Source organism: Chrysochloris asiatica, unplaced genomic scaffold (assembly GCF_000296735.1).
Source record: "Chrysochloris asiatica unplaced genomic scaffold, ChrAsi1.0 scaffold00019, whole genome shotgun sequence".
Taxonomy (NCBI): Eukaryota; Metazoa; Chordata; class Mammalia; order Afrosoricida; family Chrysochloridae; genus Chrysochloris; species Chrysochloris asiatica.
In genome coordinates, this window is record NW_006408537.1 from 2433170 (window position 1) to 2450862 (window position 17693).

Here is a 17693-nt window from a genome sequence, read left to right on the forward strand (position 1 = left end):
GATGCCAGAGATGGAAGCAGAGACGATGATGTAGAGAGATGGAGCAGCTGGGGACTTCAGACCCAGAGAGGGAGAGGAGCTGTGTGCTGATGACCAGGGGGCAGGCTTGCAGGGTATACCCTTTGGTTGGTTGATGATGCATGGAGGGGATTGTAACCATGGCAATGAAATGATAGGATGAACGTAAAACTAATGTTCTTCCATGTAAAATACCACATAATTCATAATAAAACATTAAATAATAATAATAATAACATGAAAGGAATACACAGAGTCATTGCACCAAAAAATAATTGGTAGATGCTCAACCATTTCAAGAAGTAGCATGTTACCAAAAACTGATGGCACTGCAGAAAGAAGTCTAAGATGCACTGAAGGCAATAACAAAAACAAAGTTCCAGACATTAACAGAGCACAAATTGAATTTTTTCCACAAACTGATGCACCACTGGAAGCATTCACTTATCTTCCAATAAATTTGGAAGACCTTGACAACAGATTAGAAGAGGTCCATATTTCTCTGCTACAGAAAATTTAAAAAGATATTGGTTTCCCCTGCCTACTATTATTGTAAAATAGACATTCATGTGTGATAAAATATTGTGAATTATTATTACAGGTAGCTTGTAAGCCTGCCTTCAGCCTATAATTTATTGGATTTTCTAAAAGGGAAGTAAAAATTTGTGCAGAAAAAAGGCCTTCTTGTTAAGCCTCTGTAGAGTATGAGGCCTTAGGTGGAATCCTGAGCCCCACCCAGAACCTTCTGATTTGGAACATTTGCATTTGAAAAGACATGCAGACCAACCTAGAACTCTTGGATAACAGAAGAGTCTAATTGAAAAAAAGACCTGAAGAAGAAAACTGTTTTGGAGGCATCAAGGCAAGAAAATTCTGTTTATCAGGGAAAACCCGCATCTAAACTGAAAGTTAAAGGGAAACAATGAGCAGTCTAGTATGCCTGGGGATGATCATCTGGTTCTAGTTGTCAGTGGAAACAGTGGAAATGCAGCAATGAAGACAAAGGCTGGGTTCAGACATGTTCCATTGGCACCCATTGACCTTGAGATGAGAAAGAAAAGAGGAAGGGCTGGCCAATCTAAAGTTTAGGGAGTTGTTTGAACTCCTGAGCCTACAGGCACTACTCTAGCCCCTTTGGGGTAGGGCTGAGAGTAAAGGGGCCAGCATGTCTGAAGTACAAGGAGTGTGTGTGAGTTCCCAAACTTGTAACTGGTACCCATTTGACCTAGCTTGGATGGCTAGAGCTGAGTTAACCAAAACCAAACCAGATGAAGATGAAGACATTTGACACTGTGAGCAAGTATAATTTGCTACGATTTGGTGAACTGGACTTTTGCTTATGGATGCAGTTACTTAAACTTCCAACTGGAATGGAAGATTTTCCATATCAAGGTACATGTTTGTCTACTAGGTGTACTGGGTTGATGTTATTGTTGTTGAGTGCCGTCAAGTTGGTTCCAACCTATAGCAACCCTGTATAGGGTTTCCAAGGAGGGGCTGGTGAGCTTGAACCACTGATCTTGCAGTTTAAACTGACTTTGCAGTCCAGCATATGAGCAATTTAGACATTGGCTCACAAAAATGCAGGGGTGGGAGTAGACTATAAACACTTGAACTGCTGGCTTTGGAGCTTTCCTGGGTGTGTTTAGGGTTCAAATGAGGTGAGTAAGGTAGAATCCACAGTGAATAGTTTTTCTCTTTCCCATATGGTTCTGGTGAAAGGGAGTAGAGGATAATGCTGATAGGATATTATGACTCAATTGTGAGTAATTGTTAGCAGGATTAATTGTGATTGTCACAACTGTGATTGTAGAAGCTGTGAAACTAAAAGCAGGGAATAGTTAATATTTCATTTCAGTAACAGACAATTCTAGGACCATAAAGAAGGAATACCATGACTGGAGCATGAGAGCCCTACCTAGAAAAGCAGCAACAGCAGAGATGGTGGCAGAGGTGGTGACATGGAGAGACAGAGCAGCTTTGGGCTCCAGGCCCTTGACTAAGTAAGGCTGTGTGCCTATGAGCAAGAGGCTGGCTTACAGATGTGCCATTTGGATTTTTAAATGAATATTTTTATTTTGTTTTGTTTTGCATTTGTGTAATCAAATATTTTTGCTTTGTTCATCTGTGAAATATAAGATGTGAATGGAGAACCACAGGGAGGAAGTAGGATAACTGTTGTTGCAGGGAGGGGATTATAAACACTAAGATGAAACAAAGTATATGATTTATTGAGTGTAAAGTTGATGAGGTTTTCTGTAAAGCTTCACTCAATAAACAATAAAAAGTTAAAAAGAGAAAAAAGATAATGCAAAGATGCTTATAACTGTACATTGACAGGGAACTGCCAGAAATTCAAGTTGGATTCAGAAGAGGACATGGAACTGTAATCAGAAGGATCTTGGCTGAACACAGAGAATACCAGAAAACAAGTTGACATGTGCTTTATTGACTATGCAAAGGCTTACAATTGTGTAGAACATGACCAGTTATGGATAACATTGCAAGGATTAGGTATTCTAGAACACTTTATTGTGTTCATGAGGAACCCATATAGACCAAGAAGCAGTCTTTAGAAGAGAAAAAGAGGATACTGAATGGTTTAAAATCAGGAAAGGTGTGTGCCAGGATTGTATTCTTTCACCATACTTATTCAATCTGTATACTGAGCAAAATATCTGAGAAGCTAGATTGTATGAAGAAGACCGAGGCATCAGGATTAGTGGGAAGCCCATTAACAACCTGTGATATGCAGATGACACAGCTTTGCATGCTGGAAGCAAAGAGGACTTAAAATACTATTTGATAAATAACAAACATCATAGCCTTCTGTATGGGTTGCACCTCAATGTAAAGAAAACAAAAATCCTCACCTCTGGACCAATAAAAAGCATTCATATAAGTGAAGAAAAGATGGAAGTTGTCAAAGACTTCATTTTATCTGGACCAACCATCAATTCATGGAAGCAGCATCAAGAAATCAAATGATGTATTGCATTAGGCAAATCTGTTGCACAAGACCTCTTCAAAGCATCTAGGAACCAAGATACCAGTTTGAGAATTAAGGCGTTCCTAACCCAGGCCATGGTATTTTCAATTGCCTCATATGAATGTGAAAGTTTGATAATGAATAAAGAAAACCATAGAACTGTGGTGTTGGAGGAGAATATCCAAAGCACCATGACTGCCAGAAGAACAATCTGTGTTAGAAGAAGTACAGCCAGAATGCTCCTTAGAAACCAGGATGGCGACATTTTGTCTCTCATACTTTGTACACGTTATCAACAGGGACTAGGCCCTGGAGAAAGACATCATGCTTGGTAAAATGGAATGTCAGCTAAAAAGAGGAAGACTCCCACAAGGGGACAGATTGATACTGTGGCATCAGCAATGAGCTCAAAGGAAACAATTATGAGGATGGTGCCAGATTGGGCAGTTTCTGTCATGCGTAGGATCACTATGCATTGGAACTGATTCAACGACACCTAACAACAACAATTATCCACTGATCTGCTTCAAATTATTACTCTTTAAATTTTTTGCTCTTTTGCAGGGTATAGATTGTATATTAGACATTGCAGATGCTACATTCCTGAGAGCTGGGATTTTGTTACCATCTTTTAAAATGTGTTGAATTTTTTTGTTATTTCTTTTTATTTTGTCTTGGCAGGTGATTTATTTATGGGAAGAGCAGCTGTATCTGTATCTAATCTAGCTTTTTAATTTTTTTCCAGAATCTATTTCAAGCTCATAGAGTAGCTTTACTTTAGGGCTAGAGTATCCAAATTCCTACAATTTGACCTTTCTGGGGTCTCAACTCAGTGACGTGCTATATAACTGATCAGCACTCCAGAATCTCACTGTGCAAACTTTGGAAATAAATGCTTATCTTAAGCCTCCTTGTAGCTGTAACCTGCCAGATTTCACAGAAATGTACTCAGTGTATGTTCAATTTACTATTTGACCAAAGAATCAAGAGGACCCGAAGCAGATTTTTGCAATTCTATCTTTATACAGCTCCTTCTTCTCAGTAACCTGACCTTCAAATTCCAACAGCATTAGCATCCCTGAACTCCAACTTTTGGGTGTTCCTTGTTCCTTGGGTTCCTCTTCCCTGCGCCGTTTTGGATAATGTCCCCAGACAGACAACAAGGGTGAATGTGGAGCCCACCTTGTTTGTTTCTCTTCTCTCATAGTTCAAAACCCTGAGCTGAAATACATTTCCACTCGTTTTTTGGAAGAAGTGCAGCCAGAATGTTCCTTAGAGGCCAAGATGGCCAAACTTCACCTCTAATACTTCGGACATTATTGTCAGGAGGGAACAGTCACTGGAGAAGGATATCATGTTTGGTAAGGTGGAGGGTCAGAGAAAAAGAGAAAGACCCCCAATGAGATGGATTAGCCAAGTGGCAGCATTGATGGACTCAGGCGTGGCAATGATAGTGAGGTTGGCCCAGGATCGGGCAGTGTTTCATTCTGCTGTGCATAAGGTCCGCTACAAGTCGGTATTGACTAGATGGCACGTAACAACAACAACAACAACAACAACAACATAGCAGTAAAGGAGCTCTGCTAGCATAGTGGTTATGAATCTGGTTGCTAACCACAAGGTCAGCAGTTCGAAACTACCAGATGTTCTGCAGGAGAAGGATGAGGCTTTCTACTCTAAATAACAACAACAACATAGGATTATAGTATAGTAATGGAACACGTTACTCTCTCATGGTGAAAGTCATAGTCTTCCCATTCATATTTAAGCGCAATGCACTAAAAAGCTACATAGATAATCTGTATACATGGAGCTTCATGAGACTTTTAAATAGCAGTATCTGTGGGTCTTTATTCTCTTGACGTTTTGTAAGAGAAGTGTTTCCCAGTCTTCTTCCTGGAAGGAGTAGAACTTAGATTCTGAAGTTGAGTAGGGAAACAAATCAGTAGGGCATGAAGGGTTATTTCTCTCACAAGAGTAAGCAGATTTTGCATGCATTTTCCAGGTTTTAGTTGCATTCCTCCTCATCATTCTCCCCTGTTTGCTATCAAGCACCTAATTAATACTTCAGTGATTACGTGTGGTGAGAAACCATGTCTCTGCTTCACAGAAGATGGAGTAGGAATAGGTGTCTGGCTGCGCCAGTGAGGCATAATGTTCTGGGGATTAAACTACTCCTCAGACAGGATTTCAAATAACTCCCTTGGTGCAGTGTTCTGCCCCATGCTCATTTTCTCATACCCAATTTCTCAAACTTCCAGAGCTTTTTTCTATGGTTCTGCAGGGCAAACTCACTTGCTTTTTATCAAAATTTCCTTCTTCCAACATTTCATTCCTTGCCATGTCATTTGCCATCTTTGCATAATATAGTTTGCGCTACAAATGTCGCCTCATTTGATCCAAGAGGAAGAGACTTATGCTTCTGATTCTTGTCCTTCTTTTATTACATCTACTTGTAACAGGAGCTCCCAGCCTCTGCTTTGTTGAGAATCCACTCTTAATTAATTTATTTTGCTTCACAACCACATTATGAGCCAATCTGATTCTTTTTCTGTTGTTTCACAGGTTCTTTGTTCACCACTGTGTCTTATATCCCATATCTTGGATTTATTTTGCAAATACATCATTTTTCAGAGAGTGCCCAAGGACAACGAATTTCCTGAATTTTGTGTAGTTTGTGTCTTTGTTTTGTTCTTATTCCAAATATCAATTCACTGGGAACCTACCCAGTGATACCCAAAGAAGAAATGGCCTGGAAGCCTGCCTATATTGTGATTATAGCTAATAAAACCTTATGGAACAATCCTACTTTGTAACACGTGGGGTCACCATGAATCAGATTGAGGTCAATGGCATCTAACAAAAAAGAAGGGTTCTAAACTTAAAATAATTTCCCAGAGCACTTTAGTAGCATTGTTTCAGAATTCTTGTTTCCCTAATATGACAGACTGGGGAGCACAATGGTTCTATAGGATAAGCACTGAACTTGGAACTACAAGGTCAGTGGTTCAAACCCACCAGTTGCGCCCCAGGAGAAAGATGAGGTTTTCTGCTTCAACAAAGATTTTAAAGCCTGGGAAACCCTATACAGGGTGGCCGCAAGTCAGAACCAACTCAAAGGCGTGTAACAACAATGTCAGATTAGATGTTTAGAGAAACCTTTCTAAGTTATTACAACTAAAGTTTTTGGGTAAAACTTCTGGCTGGATGGAACCAAAATAAAGGAATTCCTTGGAGCTCTACCACTGTCTCTCTGCTCTTGGCTACTTAATACAGGTCCTGCACTCAACAGACTAACAGTTTAAAGCTATGACACCATCACCACCATATGAGTATGGTATTCACCACACCTAGAATCAACAACTACAGTCTACCCTTGCTCACCCCCGGACTGGCATTGTCCCTCTGGTTCCTAAAGATTAAATGGTTTACTCCCCTCGACCACCCCTCCAGATGGTATATGGCTACATCAGTTATGATGACAAATAACTAGCTGTGTGACATTTAGCAAGTCACCTCCCTTTATGGATCTCAGTTAATTCATCTCTTGAATGACAAGAGTGGTCTGCATGGTGTCCAAAGTTCCATTCAACTCTGTTGAAATGACCCTACAGCCATTTTGAATCTATCAGCTGCTCCAAAGGAGAAAGCTAAAGCTTTCTGCTTCTGTAAAATTTACAACCTTGGAAACTCTGTATAGGGTTACTATGTGTCAATAGGAACTAATGTGATGATGGCACATAACCATCACTACTAGCTAACTGCTGCTCTAACTAGTCAATGTCTACTAGATAACTGTTATCACTACTACCGATAATGGCTAAGTGAGAATTTATGAGGTAGGACGCACAGTTCTCAGGAGCTTACATGTTGTAATCCTTAAGAACCATCCTAATTAAAAACTAAAAAGCAGGTTGCCATTGAGTCAAAGTCAATTCCAGCTCATGGTGAACCCATGTCTGTCAGCGTAGAACTGTGCTACAAAGGGTTGTTTTTTTTCCTGCTTTTACTTTTACTTACATTTTAGTTTAAACTGAACATTCTCCAAAGCCATAGTGTTTATTTTTTGTGTGTTTGATTGTTGCTGTTTTGTGGATTATTTTGCTGTGTTTTTTTTAGTGTAAGTTTACAGAGCGGATCATCAGATTTACATTCAACAAATCATACACTTTACTTCATCTAAACGATTGCAATCCCCTCCATGTAACAACAGTTATCCCACTTCCTTCCTGTGGTTCTTATTTTCATTCTATCCTCCTTCCAAACCCATTTGAACATTGTCCTTTGAATGTGGCTCTTTTGATTCTGAATGTTTGACCATTCCATGGTGACAATACCTCACTAGTGTTGTTATCCTCACCATATACTTATCAACCACTTCAGAATTTTTGCTTCTTCAGTTTCTTCTGGCATGTTTTTGTTGTGTTTTGTTTTGTTTCTGTATAACCTCCTCTTCTGACTTAGGAGCAGTTAGTTCTATTTCAGTAAAGATCATCCAAATGTGGCAGACGGAACTCCCATGTGGGTTCATCCAACCACCATGATCTCTTTAAGTGCAGTGGTACATCTTGGGGGCTTTGTTCATCTGGAAGTGCTCAATGATGAGAGAATCTACATCTAAACCCTTAAACTCAGCATCACTCTGCATTTTTGCTCAAGTGCAAGAAAACTTCAGAGCTCTGTGGCCAACCCCACTGTTCAGCCTAGGTATATCTACCAAATTCCTCATACATCATCAGAACAACACATATTGTTTCTGCAAAGTAGCATCGTTCAAATACTTGGCGGCTTTTCTGATATGCATATCCTTGATGTGCTGTGCAGTTTCATGGCAATTCTTAAAATGGACTTTAAAATTTGAACTTCTTGATTTAATTTACATGATTTTGTGGCGTTTTCTATATCAAGTAAGTAATGAACCATTTTGCAAGGTCACCTCAGGTTGCTTACTAAAAGAGCCCCATAGGTTTTCAACAGCTGAATTTTGAGAAGTAGATCATCAGGTCTTTCAACGAGGTACTTCTGGATGAAATGAACCTCTAACAAATTAACTTTTGAAGCACCCAGGGGCTCTAATCATAAAAGTTCTGTTATTATCCCTACCATGCCAACTGCTCCTTGGGACAAAGATGAGGCACTCTGTTTCAATAAAGATTGTTGTTGTTAGGTGCCGCCAAGTTGGTTCTAACTTGTAGAAACTTATGAACTCATAGTAACAGAATGAAACACTGCCTGGTCCTGTGCCATCCTCACAATTGTTATGCTTGAACCCATTGCTATGGTCACTGAGCCACTCCATCTCATTAGGGGTCTCCCTCCTTTTCACTGCTACTCCACTTTACCCATCATGATGTCCTCCATGAACTGATCCCTCCTGACAGCATGTCCAAAGTATGAGAGATGAAGTCTTGCTATACTGGCTTCTAAAGAGCACTCTGGCTGTACTTCTTCTAATACAGATTTGTTAGGTCTTCTGGCAGTCCACAGTACTTTCAATATTCTTCTCCAACACCATAATTCAAATGCATAATTCTTCTATGGTCTTCCTTATTCACTACCCAACTTTCACATGCATTTGAGGTTATTGAAAACGTCATGACTTGGGTCAGGAACACCTTAGTCCTCAAACTGACATCTTTGCTCTTCAACACTTTAAAGAGGCCTTGTTCAGCAGATTTGCCTAATGCAATATATCATTTGATTTCTTGACTGCTGCTTTCATGTGTGTTGACTGTGGATCTAGGCAAAATGAAGGTTTTGACAACTTCAATATTTTCTCTGTTTATCATGTTGTTATGTATTGGTCCAGTAATGAGGCTTTTTTTTTTTTTTCTCTTTACATTGAGGTGCAATCCATACTGAAGGTTGTAGTCTTTGATCTTCATCCATAAGTATTTTAAATCCTCTTCAGTTACAGCAAGCAAGGTGGTATTATCTGCATATTGCAGGTTGTTGATGAGTTTTCCTCCAATCCTGATGTCATGTTCTTCTTTATATAATCCAGTTTCTCACATTATTTGCTCACATATTGAATAAGTGTGGTGAAAGAATATAATCCTGGCACACACTGTTCCTGACTTTAAGCCATTCAGTGTTCCCTTGTTCTGTTTTAAAGACTGCCCCTTAGACTATGTACAGGTTTCTCGTGAGTATGATCAAGTGTTCTGGAATACCTATTCTTTGCAATGTTATCCATAGCTTGTCATGATCCATACACTCAAAATCCTTTCCATAGTCAATAAAGCACAAGTAAGCATCTTTCTGGCATTCTTTGCTTTCAGCCAAGATCCATCTGATATCATCAATGTTGTTCCTAGTTCTACATTCTCTTTTGAATCTGGCTTAAGTTACTGGCAATTCCCTGTTGGTGTACTGTTGCAGCCATTTAGTTATCTTCAGCAAAACCTTACATGTATTGTTAGATGATTTCAGCATTCTACTGGGATATCTCTCTTTGAAATGGCCATGAGTATGAATCTCTTCCAATCGGCTGGCAAGGTAGTTAGCTGTCTTCCAAATTTCTTGGCATAGGAGATTAAGCAACTCCAGTGCTGTATCAGTTTGTTGCAGGATTTCAATTTGTATTCCGCCAATTCCTGGATCCTTGTTTTTTCCTAATATTGTCAGTGCAGCTTGGACTTCTTCCTTCAGTACCATTAGTACCTGATCACATGCTACTTCGTAAAGTGTTTGAACATCGACCATTTCTTTTTCATACAGTGAATCTGTGTATACCATAAAGATTACAGCCTTGGAAACCCTATGGGGCCATTCTACTCTATCATATGAGTCACTATGAGTCAATATTGACTTGGCAGTAATGGTTTCTTTTAAATTATTTTTGTCCCCACTTTACAGATGTGAAAATTGAAGCACAGAAACATTAATAACTTAAGTCAGTCCTCCAGGTAACAAGTCATTACTTTTAACGTCTAGGAGCCCTAGTGTGGTACTATAGGATAAGCACTGGACAACAAACCACAAGGTCAGTGGTTCAAACCCAGCAGCTGCTCCTTGGAAACCCTGTACAGGGTTTCTATGAGTTGTAATAGACTCGGCAGCATGTAAACAGCAACAGTCTAACTCCAAAGCCCACACCCTAAACCACTGTACTCACCGGCCTCTCCCTCCTTCCCATGAGCATTTGCAATGCCATGCCATTACCTGGGAAGAAATTGAGACCCAGAAAGATTTAAAGGCTACCCCATGTCCCACAGCTGGGCATACGGGTCATCTGACCACATGTCTCTTTGCACCATGCAGCACTGATTCAGCAGTCCCACCTCCTTACAATAAACCCCTGGGACATCAATGAAAACCAGCTTCTGAGAAAGGGGCACAGAAGAGAGGTGGAGACTACGACTAGAAGAGGGTGGTGTCAGGGATGAAGAATTCAAATTGGCAATGAATTAAAAAGAAAAGGTTATTATGGGGAAACAATGAAGCAAGAAGTGACAGTCATGGGCAGCCACAAGAAGGAAGGTAAAGGAAGGTGATGAGTTTGGACAGGAGAAAGAATGGGAGAATGCAAGGCCCCAAGACAGTGGGGAAGGCAGACAGGCGGGAGTTTAGAAAGGCCAGGACAACCACACTCTTGTAATTGTATGTAGTTTTCAGCCCCATGCCAAGAGTGGTAGAAACGAATGCACTGGGAATCAGTAAGTATAGTTTGGGATTGAGAAGGTTTAACTGAAGCAGCATTCACGAGAGAGAACCTAGTGTGGGATGGTGCACATAATAGGCACTCAATAAATGTTTGTTCCACATAAAACAAAGAGAGGAAAATCTGGGAATTGCTTTCATAAAGAGAAATACACCCCAGGGAGTAGGTGCTCAATAAATATTATTTTTTTTTATCTGTGTACCGTAAGAAGTCTTGGGAGTTGTAAAAAATTGTCATTCCAAAGAGCCTTCAGCCTCTGATTTCAGTTCTGGCAAACTCCCTAAGGAGGCTAAGGAATCTCTCACTGGGGAGTTTTAAGAACATATTCTTAGATCAACCACTTGGAGAGAGTGGTGTAGACAAAACTGAAGAGTGGAGAGGCTGGATCAAATGACCCTAAGGTCCTTTTCAGTCATAATTTCCATGTAATTCCCTCAGAATCTGCAGTTTCCAGTCTGCCTCCCCATGAAACAGAAATAAACCGGACAGACCAGCAGACACTGCCATCCCGCCATGCTGAAGATAGCTGAGTGATTTGGAAGTCTTCCAACTGCAAAGGGTCTGGTTAAATTGTAGGGTATTTATTTTATGAAGGAATAAAACTCCAGAGAGCCCCTTTTGAACACGCACACAGAAAACAGGACAAAATGCTGAGGAGATTATTTGTTCAGAATTTGTTTTCAAAGGAGCCAGGCAGTACTCATTTATTTTTAAGAAAATATATGATTAACCATAGTTAACTATGAATTTAGATGTTGTGCATTAGACCAGCTCCTCAAAGTTTGAGAGCATTTAATATTATATATCGCTGCCATTTGGACTAAATTGTTTTTTTAATGTACACAATATTACAAATTTAATTTGAGCTGTTTGAATCAGTCTGTAAAAAAGATTTGATTATACCTGAGTGTTCTGGCCCCGGCTTTTCCATATCTCAGTAATCTTGGCGGTAATTGGCTGATTAGGCGTCTCACACTCCATCTCTGCCTCAGTTTCCATGGTAATGTTACAGGAGCTATTATAGATGAGAACTTCATCTCTTTCCACTTTAGGGCTGAAACGAGAGGGGAGGTTAAATGGGGTGTCATCAATCTTAATGAAATGCAATTATTTTTACTCTTATTAATCATTGCAAGCCATTAGCTTGTGGCAACTACAGGCCACCATTTGTCAAATTTTGCAAATTTCTGTAATTTTGTTTCCATTCTTTTATTGTTTATTTGTTTTCCTTTATCTGCACACCCTGCAATGAAAATGCACGTGGTAAATATCTTTCACTGAGGCCTTTCTCCTTTCCAAATCTATCAGGAACATTAGCAAAAGCATCTCCAAGCCCAGCTCAACAAGCAAAGCTCAGACAATGTTTCCAGTTCCAAAAATGGAAGCAAGTATTGGGGAAAAGTTGGGTTTTTTCTTTCTTTCTTTCTTTCCCCCTTCCCTTTTCCTCCTCTTACTCACACTTCTTGTTGGGGGAGTGAATTGCCTGAATCCCCCCAGGGCAGATGGAGAAATTGGAAAACCCACACAACTGGCTAACTGGTCCCTAATTCCAACTGTGAAAAAATGAGCTCATTTAGGCTTTCAATTCCCTCTCCCCAGCTGATGGCAATGAGGTTCTGTTGCTAGCAGTGGAACATTAACTTAGTAAATTAATTAAACTTACTTAACAGCCCAGACTAAGGAGATTCGATATATGTGCCAGTTATACTACCAGCCACTTACTTTGAAAGTCCTCTGGTTTTAAGGGCAGAAGCCAGACTGGATTTAAAATGAAAAACAGCAGTGTAGCATTACAGAAAGTCTAAAAATATGCAGTCTAGAGTTAGTGAGAGCATGAATGTTGAAGGCTACCGTCCCCAACAGGTGTGTCACAGATTACTAGTAGTAATTGTTGTGGTTAGGTTCCAGCTCCTACTGACCATATGTACAAATAAACGTAGCACCGGTGGCCTGGTTCTGTGGTACCCTCACAATCCTCGCCGTGTTTGAGTCCAAATTGTTGCAGCTACTGTGTCAGTCCATCTCACTGAAGTGCTTCCTCTTTTTTGCTGACCCTCTCCTTTACCAAGCATGATGTCATTTTCCTGACAACATGTCCAAAGTACATAAAGTGAATTCATGTCATCCTTGCTTCTAAGGAACGTTATGGCTGTACTTCTTCCAAGATAGATGTGTTTGTTCTTCTGGCAGTCCATGGTAATTTCGATATTCTTCACCAACACCATAATTCAAATGTATTAATTCTTATCTGGTCTTTCTTATTCATTGTCCAACTTTCCCATGCATATGAGGCAATTCAAAATATCATGGTTTGGGTCAGGTGCACCTTGGCCCTCTAAGTGACGTCTTTGCTCTTCAACATCTCATAGAGTTCTTTTGTAGTAGATTTTAGCCCAATGTAATACATCATTTGATTTCTTGACCGCTGTTTCCATGAGTGTTGATTATGGATCCAAGGAAAATTAAATTCTTGACAACTTCAGTATTCCTTCCATTTATCATGATCTTGTCTATTGGTTCGCCTGTGAAAATTTTGCTCATGGAATTCCTCAATATTGCAACTTGAGGCTTGAATTTTTTCTTCAGTTCTTTCAGTTTGAGGTATGCTGAGCATGTTCTTCCTTTCTGGTTTTCTAATTTCAGGTCTTTGTACATTACCGTAAAATACTTTACATTTTCTTCTTGCATCACCTTTTGAAATCTTCTATTCAGTTCTTTTACTTTATCATTTCTTCCAGTCACTGAAGCTACTCTACATTCAAGAACAAGATTTAGAGTGTCTTCTGATATCCATTTTTGTATTTTCTCTATTTCCTGTCTTTTTAATGACCTGTTTTCATCATGTATGATGTTATTAATAGCATTTTAACAACTCACCTGTCTTCGGTCACTACTGTTCAATGCATTAAATCTGCTCTTGAAATGGTCTCTAAATTCAGGTGTTTTTGACTCAAGATTGTACTTTGGTCCTCTGGATTTAATTTTCCTTGTCTTCAACTTAAACTTGCATACAACCACCTGATGGTCTGTTCCACAGTTGGTCCCTGGTCATGTTGTAATGATATTGAGCACCCCGTCACCTCTTTCCACAGATTTAGTTTATTTGATTCCTTTGCATTCCATAGGGCAAGGTCCACATGTACTGTTGTTAAGTACCATCGAGTTGATTTTGACTCATAGGGACCATGTAGAGGGTTTTACAAGGAGTGGCTGGTGGGTTGAACTGACGACCTTGTGCTTAGCAGTCCAGTGCTTTGAAAAATATTTCCAATGAATAGGTCATTGGTCTTCAAAGTTTTATCTTGCCATTTCTATCACCAAGGCTGTATTTTCCAACTACTAATCCTTCTTCTTTCTTTCTGAAATTTGCATTCCAAATTCCAATAATTCATCAGTATTAGATTGCAGAAGTTGGTAAAAATCCTCAAATTCTTCATTTTGATACTAGTGGTTGGTGTGTACATTTGAATAGTAACTGTATTAACTGATCTTCTATACGGTGGTAGTGGTTGTGTGCTACCGAGTCAGTTCTGACTCACAGAGACCCTGTATAGGGTTTCCGACACTATAAATCTTTACAGGAGCAGAAAACCTCATCTTTCAACCCTGAAGCAGCTGGCCTTGTGGTTAGCAGCCCAGCTTATAATTCACTACACTACCAGAGCTCCTTGATCCTCTATGTGTTGTGGTTGTTGTTAAATGTCATAAAGTTGGTTCATTTCTTCCCATTTTGAATCATGCCACATCAGCAAATGGAGGTCCTGAAAGCTTTACTACATCCATGTCATTAGGTCAACTATACCTTAAGGATGAAGCGCTTCCTCAAATATTGAGTGTCTTCCAATCTGAAAAGTTCATCTTCTGGCACTGTACTAGACAATCTTATGCTGCTCTCCATAGGTTTTTACAGGACAATTTTTTAAGAAGTACATGACCAGGTCATTCTTCCCAATCTGTCTTAGTCTAGAAGCTCTGCTGAAACCTGTCCACCATAGGTGACCCTGTTGGTATTTGAAATACCAGTGCCATAGCTTCCAGCATCACAGCAATATACAAGTCACCACAGTACGACAAACTGACAGCTGAGTGTTGGACTAGTAATAATCAGTAATAGCAATTGTTTGTTATAAACTATAGCATTACTAATCATTATATTATTATTATTGTATTACTATTATTATAAACTATAATGTATTATAGGGAGCCCTGGTGATTCCATGGGTTATGCATTGGGCTGCTATCTGAAAGGCTGGTGGTTCTAATCCACCAAGCATTCCACAAGAGAAAACTGAGACTGTTCCCATGAAGGTTAATGGTCTCAGAGGCCCAGTGAAGCGTTCCTACTCTGTCCTATAGAATCACTATGAGTCAGAATAGACTCAATGGCAGTGTCTGGGTATGCTATACTATAATATGGTAATAGTAATAATTAGCAGCAATAATTTCTGATACCTTATTGATTTTAATGAGCTCATTTGTATGATCTCTTATTTCAGTCTGGAAATTAGGTGGTGGTAGTTATGTTCTGTGGAGTCAGTTCTGACTCATAGCAACCCTGTACAGGGTTTCCAAGGCTGTAAATCTTTACACGAGCAGAAAGCCTCATCTTTCTCCCTTGGAACAGCTGGTAGTTTTGAACTGCTGACCATGATATTAGCAGCCCAATTCGTAACCACTATGCTACCAGAGCTCCTTGGAAATTAGGTAGCGGTATCAAATATGTAGCCCAAAAAGATCAGGATATTTGCACAAAGTCAAACAAAATTCTGGTAGTGCTAAGATTAGAACTCAGTTGACCTATCTCCTGGCACAGTGCCTTAGTTTTGAGAAGCTGACCAAATATCAGACCTGATCATGGCAGATCCAATAGGAAAACCAGACAAGGTGGAAAAAAGGGGAGGAGCTTGAGAACCCATAAATCATGTCAGACTAGTATATTTTCAAATCAGTGTACAAATGGTTTCTCGCACATTTGCTAGAATTAGCAAGATAACTATTGTGCCTTACCACTTTGTCTTCTCTTCTTCATACTGAAATATTTTCAATTCTGTATCCACTTGAGACATGACTTCCATACCAATAATGTCTACACCTACTAAACCCAGTTGTGATGGTGTTATCGCCAACTCACAGTGAACCCATGTATGTCTGAGCAGAACTCTAAGATCCATAGGGTTTTCCGTGGCTGGTTTTACAAAAGTAAAGAGTCAGGTGTGTCTTTTAAGGCACCTCTTGTTGGACTCAAACCTCCAACCTTTCAGTTAGCAGTTGTTGTTGTTGTTGTTGTTGAGTGCCATCGAGTCGGGTCCGACCCATAGCGACCCTGTACAGGGTTTCCGAGGGTGTAAATCTTTACGGGAGTATAGGATGCTTTAATTGTTTACACCCTTCATGGATTCCAGACCTACATTCAAAACTAAACCCACTGCCGTTGAGTCTACTGCAACTCATAGCAACTCTGTCGCTTAGAATAGAATTGCCCCATAGGGTTTCCAAGGCTCTAAATCAGAAGCAGACTGCCACAGCCTTCTCCCATGGAGCTACTGTTGGGTTTGAGCCACCTATCTCTTAGTTAGCAGGCATGCACTTTAATCATTGCACCACCATTTAACATCATGTCTCCCAGAACTGACTACAGATAGTTTTGGCTGCCTACTGGAGCTATGTTGTTGTTGTTGTTAAGTGCCATCGAGTCGGCTCCGACCCATAGCGACCCTGTACAGGGTTTCCGAGGGTGTAAATCTTTACGGGAGTAGAAAGCCTCATCTTTCTCCCGCGGAGCGGCTGGTAGTTTCGAACCGCTGACCTTAAGGTTCGCAGCCCGATTCGTAACCACTACGCTACCAGACTGGAGCTATGGTCTCCTTTTATCTAAGCAATCCCTCCCATGACACCTCAGATGTGTTTGTCTTATAGGCTCCGAATTGATATTAATATGATGGAAAACTCAAAATTCTCAGAGACGCAATTACATGAGGGCTTCACCATGCTGTATTTATTGGTTTTCTGATAAGCATTAACATGTAGATGTTGTGCTTGGGAACAGACCAGCTAAATCTGAATACCAGTGCAGATACTTACCAGCAGTATGACCTTGGAAACATTACTCTCTAAGTTTTTATTTCCTCAGTTATAAATAGAGTTATTACTAATTGAGTATCTATGTCATAGAGGGATTGAGTTATTGACAGAAATGGAGCATATAAAGTGAGTATCACAGGACCTGGTACACAGTAGGAGTCTAATAAAGGCAACTCTTATCATGGTTGGTGGTAGTGGTGGTGGTGGTATTATTACTGAAATGTAAGTGTGGAACTTCACATTCTTTTACTGTTATGGTTCATCTCACTAATTTGGCCTTACTACTCAAATACATTTTTAATCTGGATCCTATAATCTAGCTACAAATCTACTTCCCTAAACCATCATCTTCAGGTAGACAACATCACTAGTTAAATGTAGTATTTGCTTCTGGAGAGTCCATCTTATTCTAAGATTGAGAAAAGAAAAGTAAAATAATTTGTTTTCAAATAAAGGTAATATCTAAAAAGATTTGGAAATATGGTGAAGTAGAATGGAAAATCTCCACAAACTTTTAAAATAAAACACTTGAATTCAAAGTAATTTGAGGCTGTGTCAGACCACTGTGGGCTTTGTGCCTAGAACCTTTCTTTGGCTGCAGACCTGGAAGATTGTTGAGATACTTTGAGAAGCTCTCTCTTTCTACGTCTATAATAAATCACTTACAAACGCATCAGAAGGTAAATGAGGTTGGGTTACCAACCCATCACATTCCAGATAACTACTTTCACTTTTGAAGGCTCACAAACCATCTGATTAATCACTTGTTCTAGAATTTTGACAGGGATAATGTTGAAGATCAAAGACCACGGCCTTCAGTATGAATTGCACCTCAATGTAAAGAAAATAAAAATCTTCACAATTGGACCAATAAATAGCATCATGATAAATTCGAAAAAGTTTGAAGTTGTCAAAAACTTTATTTTTATTTACTATCCACAC

At 39.7% G+C, this 17693-nt stretch overlaps 1 protein-coding gene across 1 annotated transcript in view; it reads right to left on the bottom strand.

Annotated features, from left to right (window-relative positions):
* PKHD1 (polycystic kidney and hepatic disease 1 (autosomal recessive)) overlaps positions 1-17693 on the bottom strand; it is a 722421-nt gene that overhangs the window by 596655 nt on the left and 108073 nt on the right. The window contains 1 exon segment of the mRNA XM_006835767.1: positions 11574-11724. Within this exon segment, the coding sequence (XP_006835830.1) occupies positions 11574-11724 (151 nt within the window).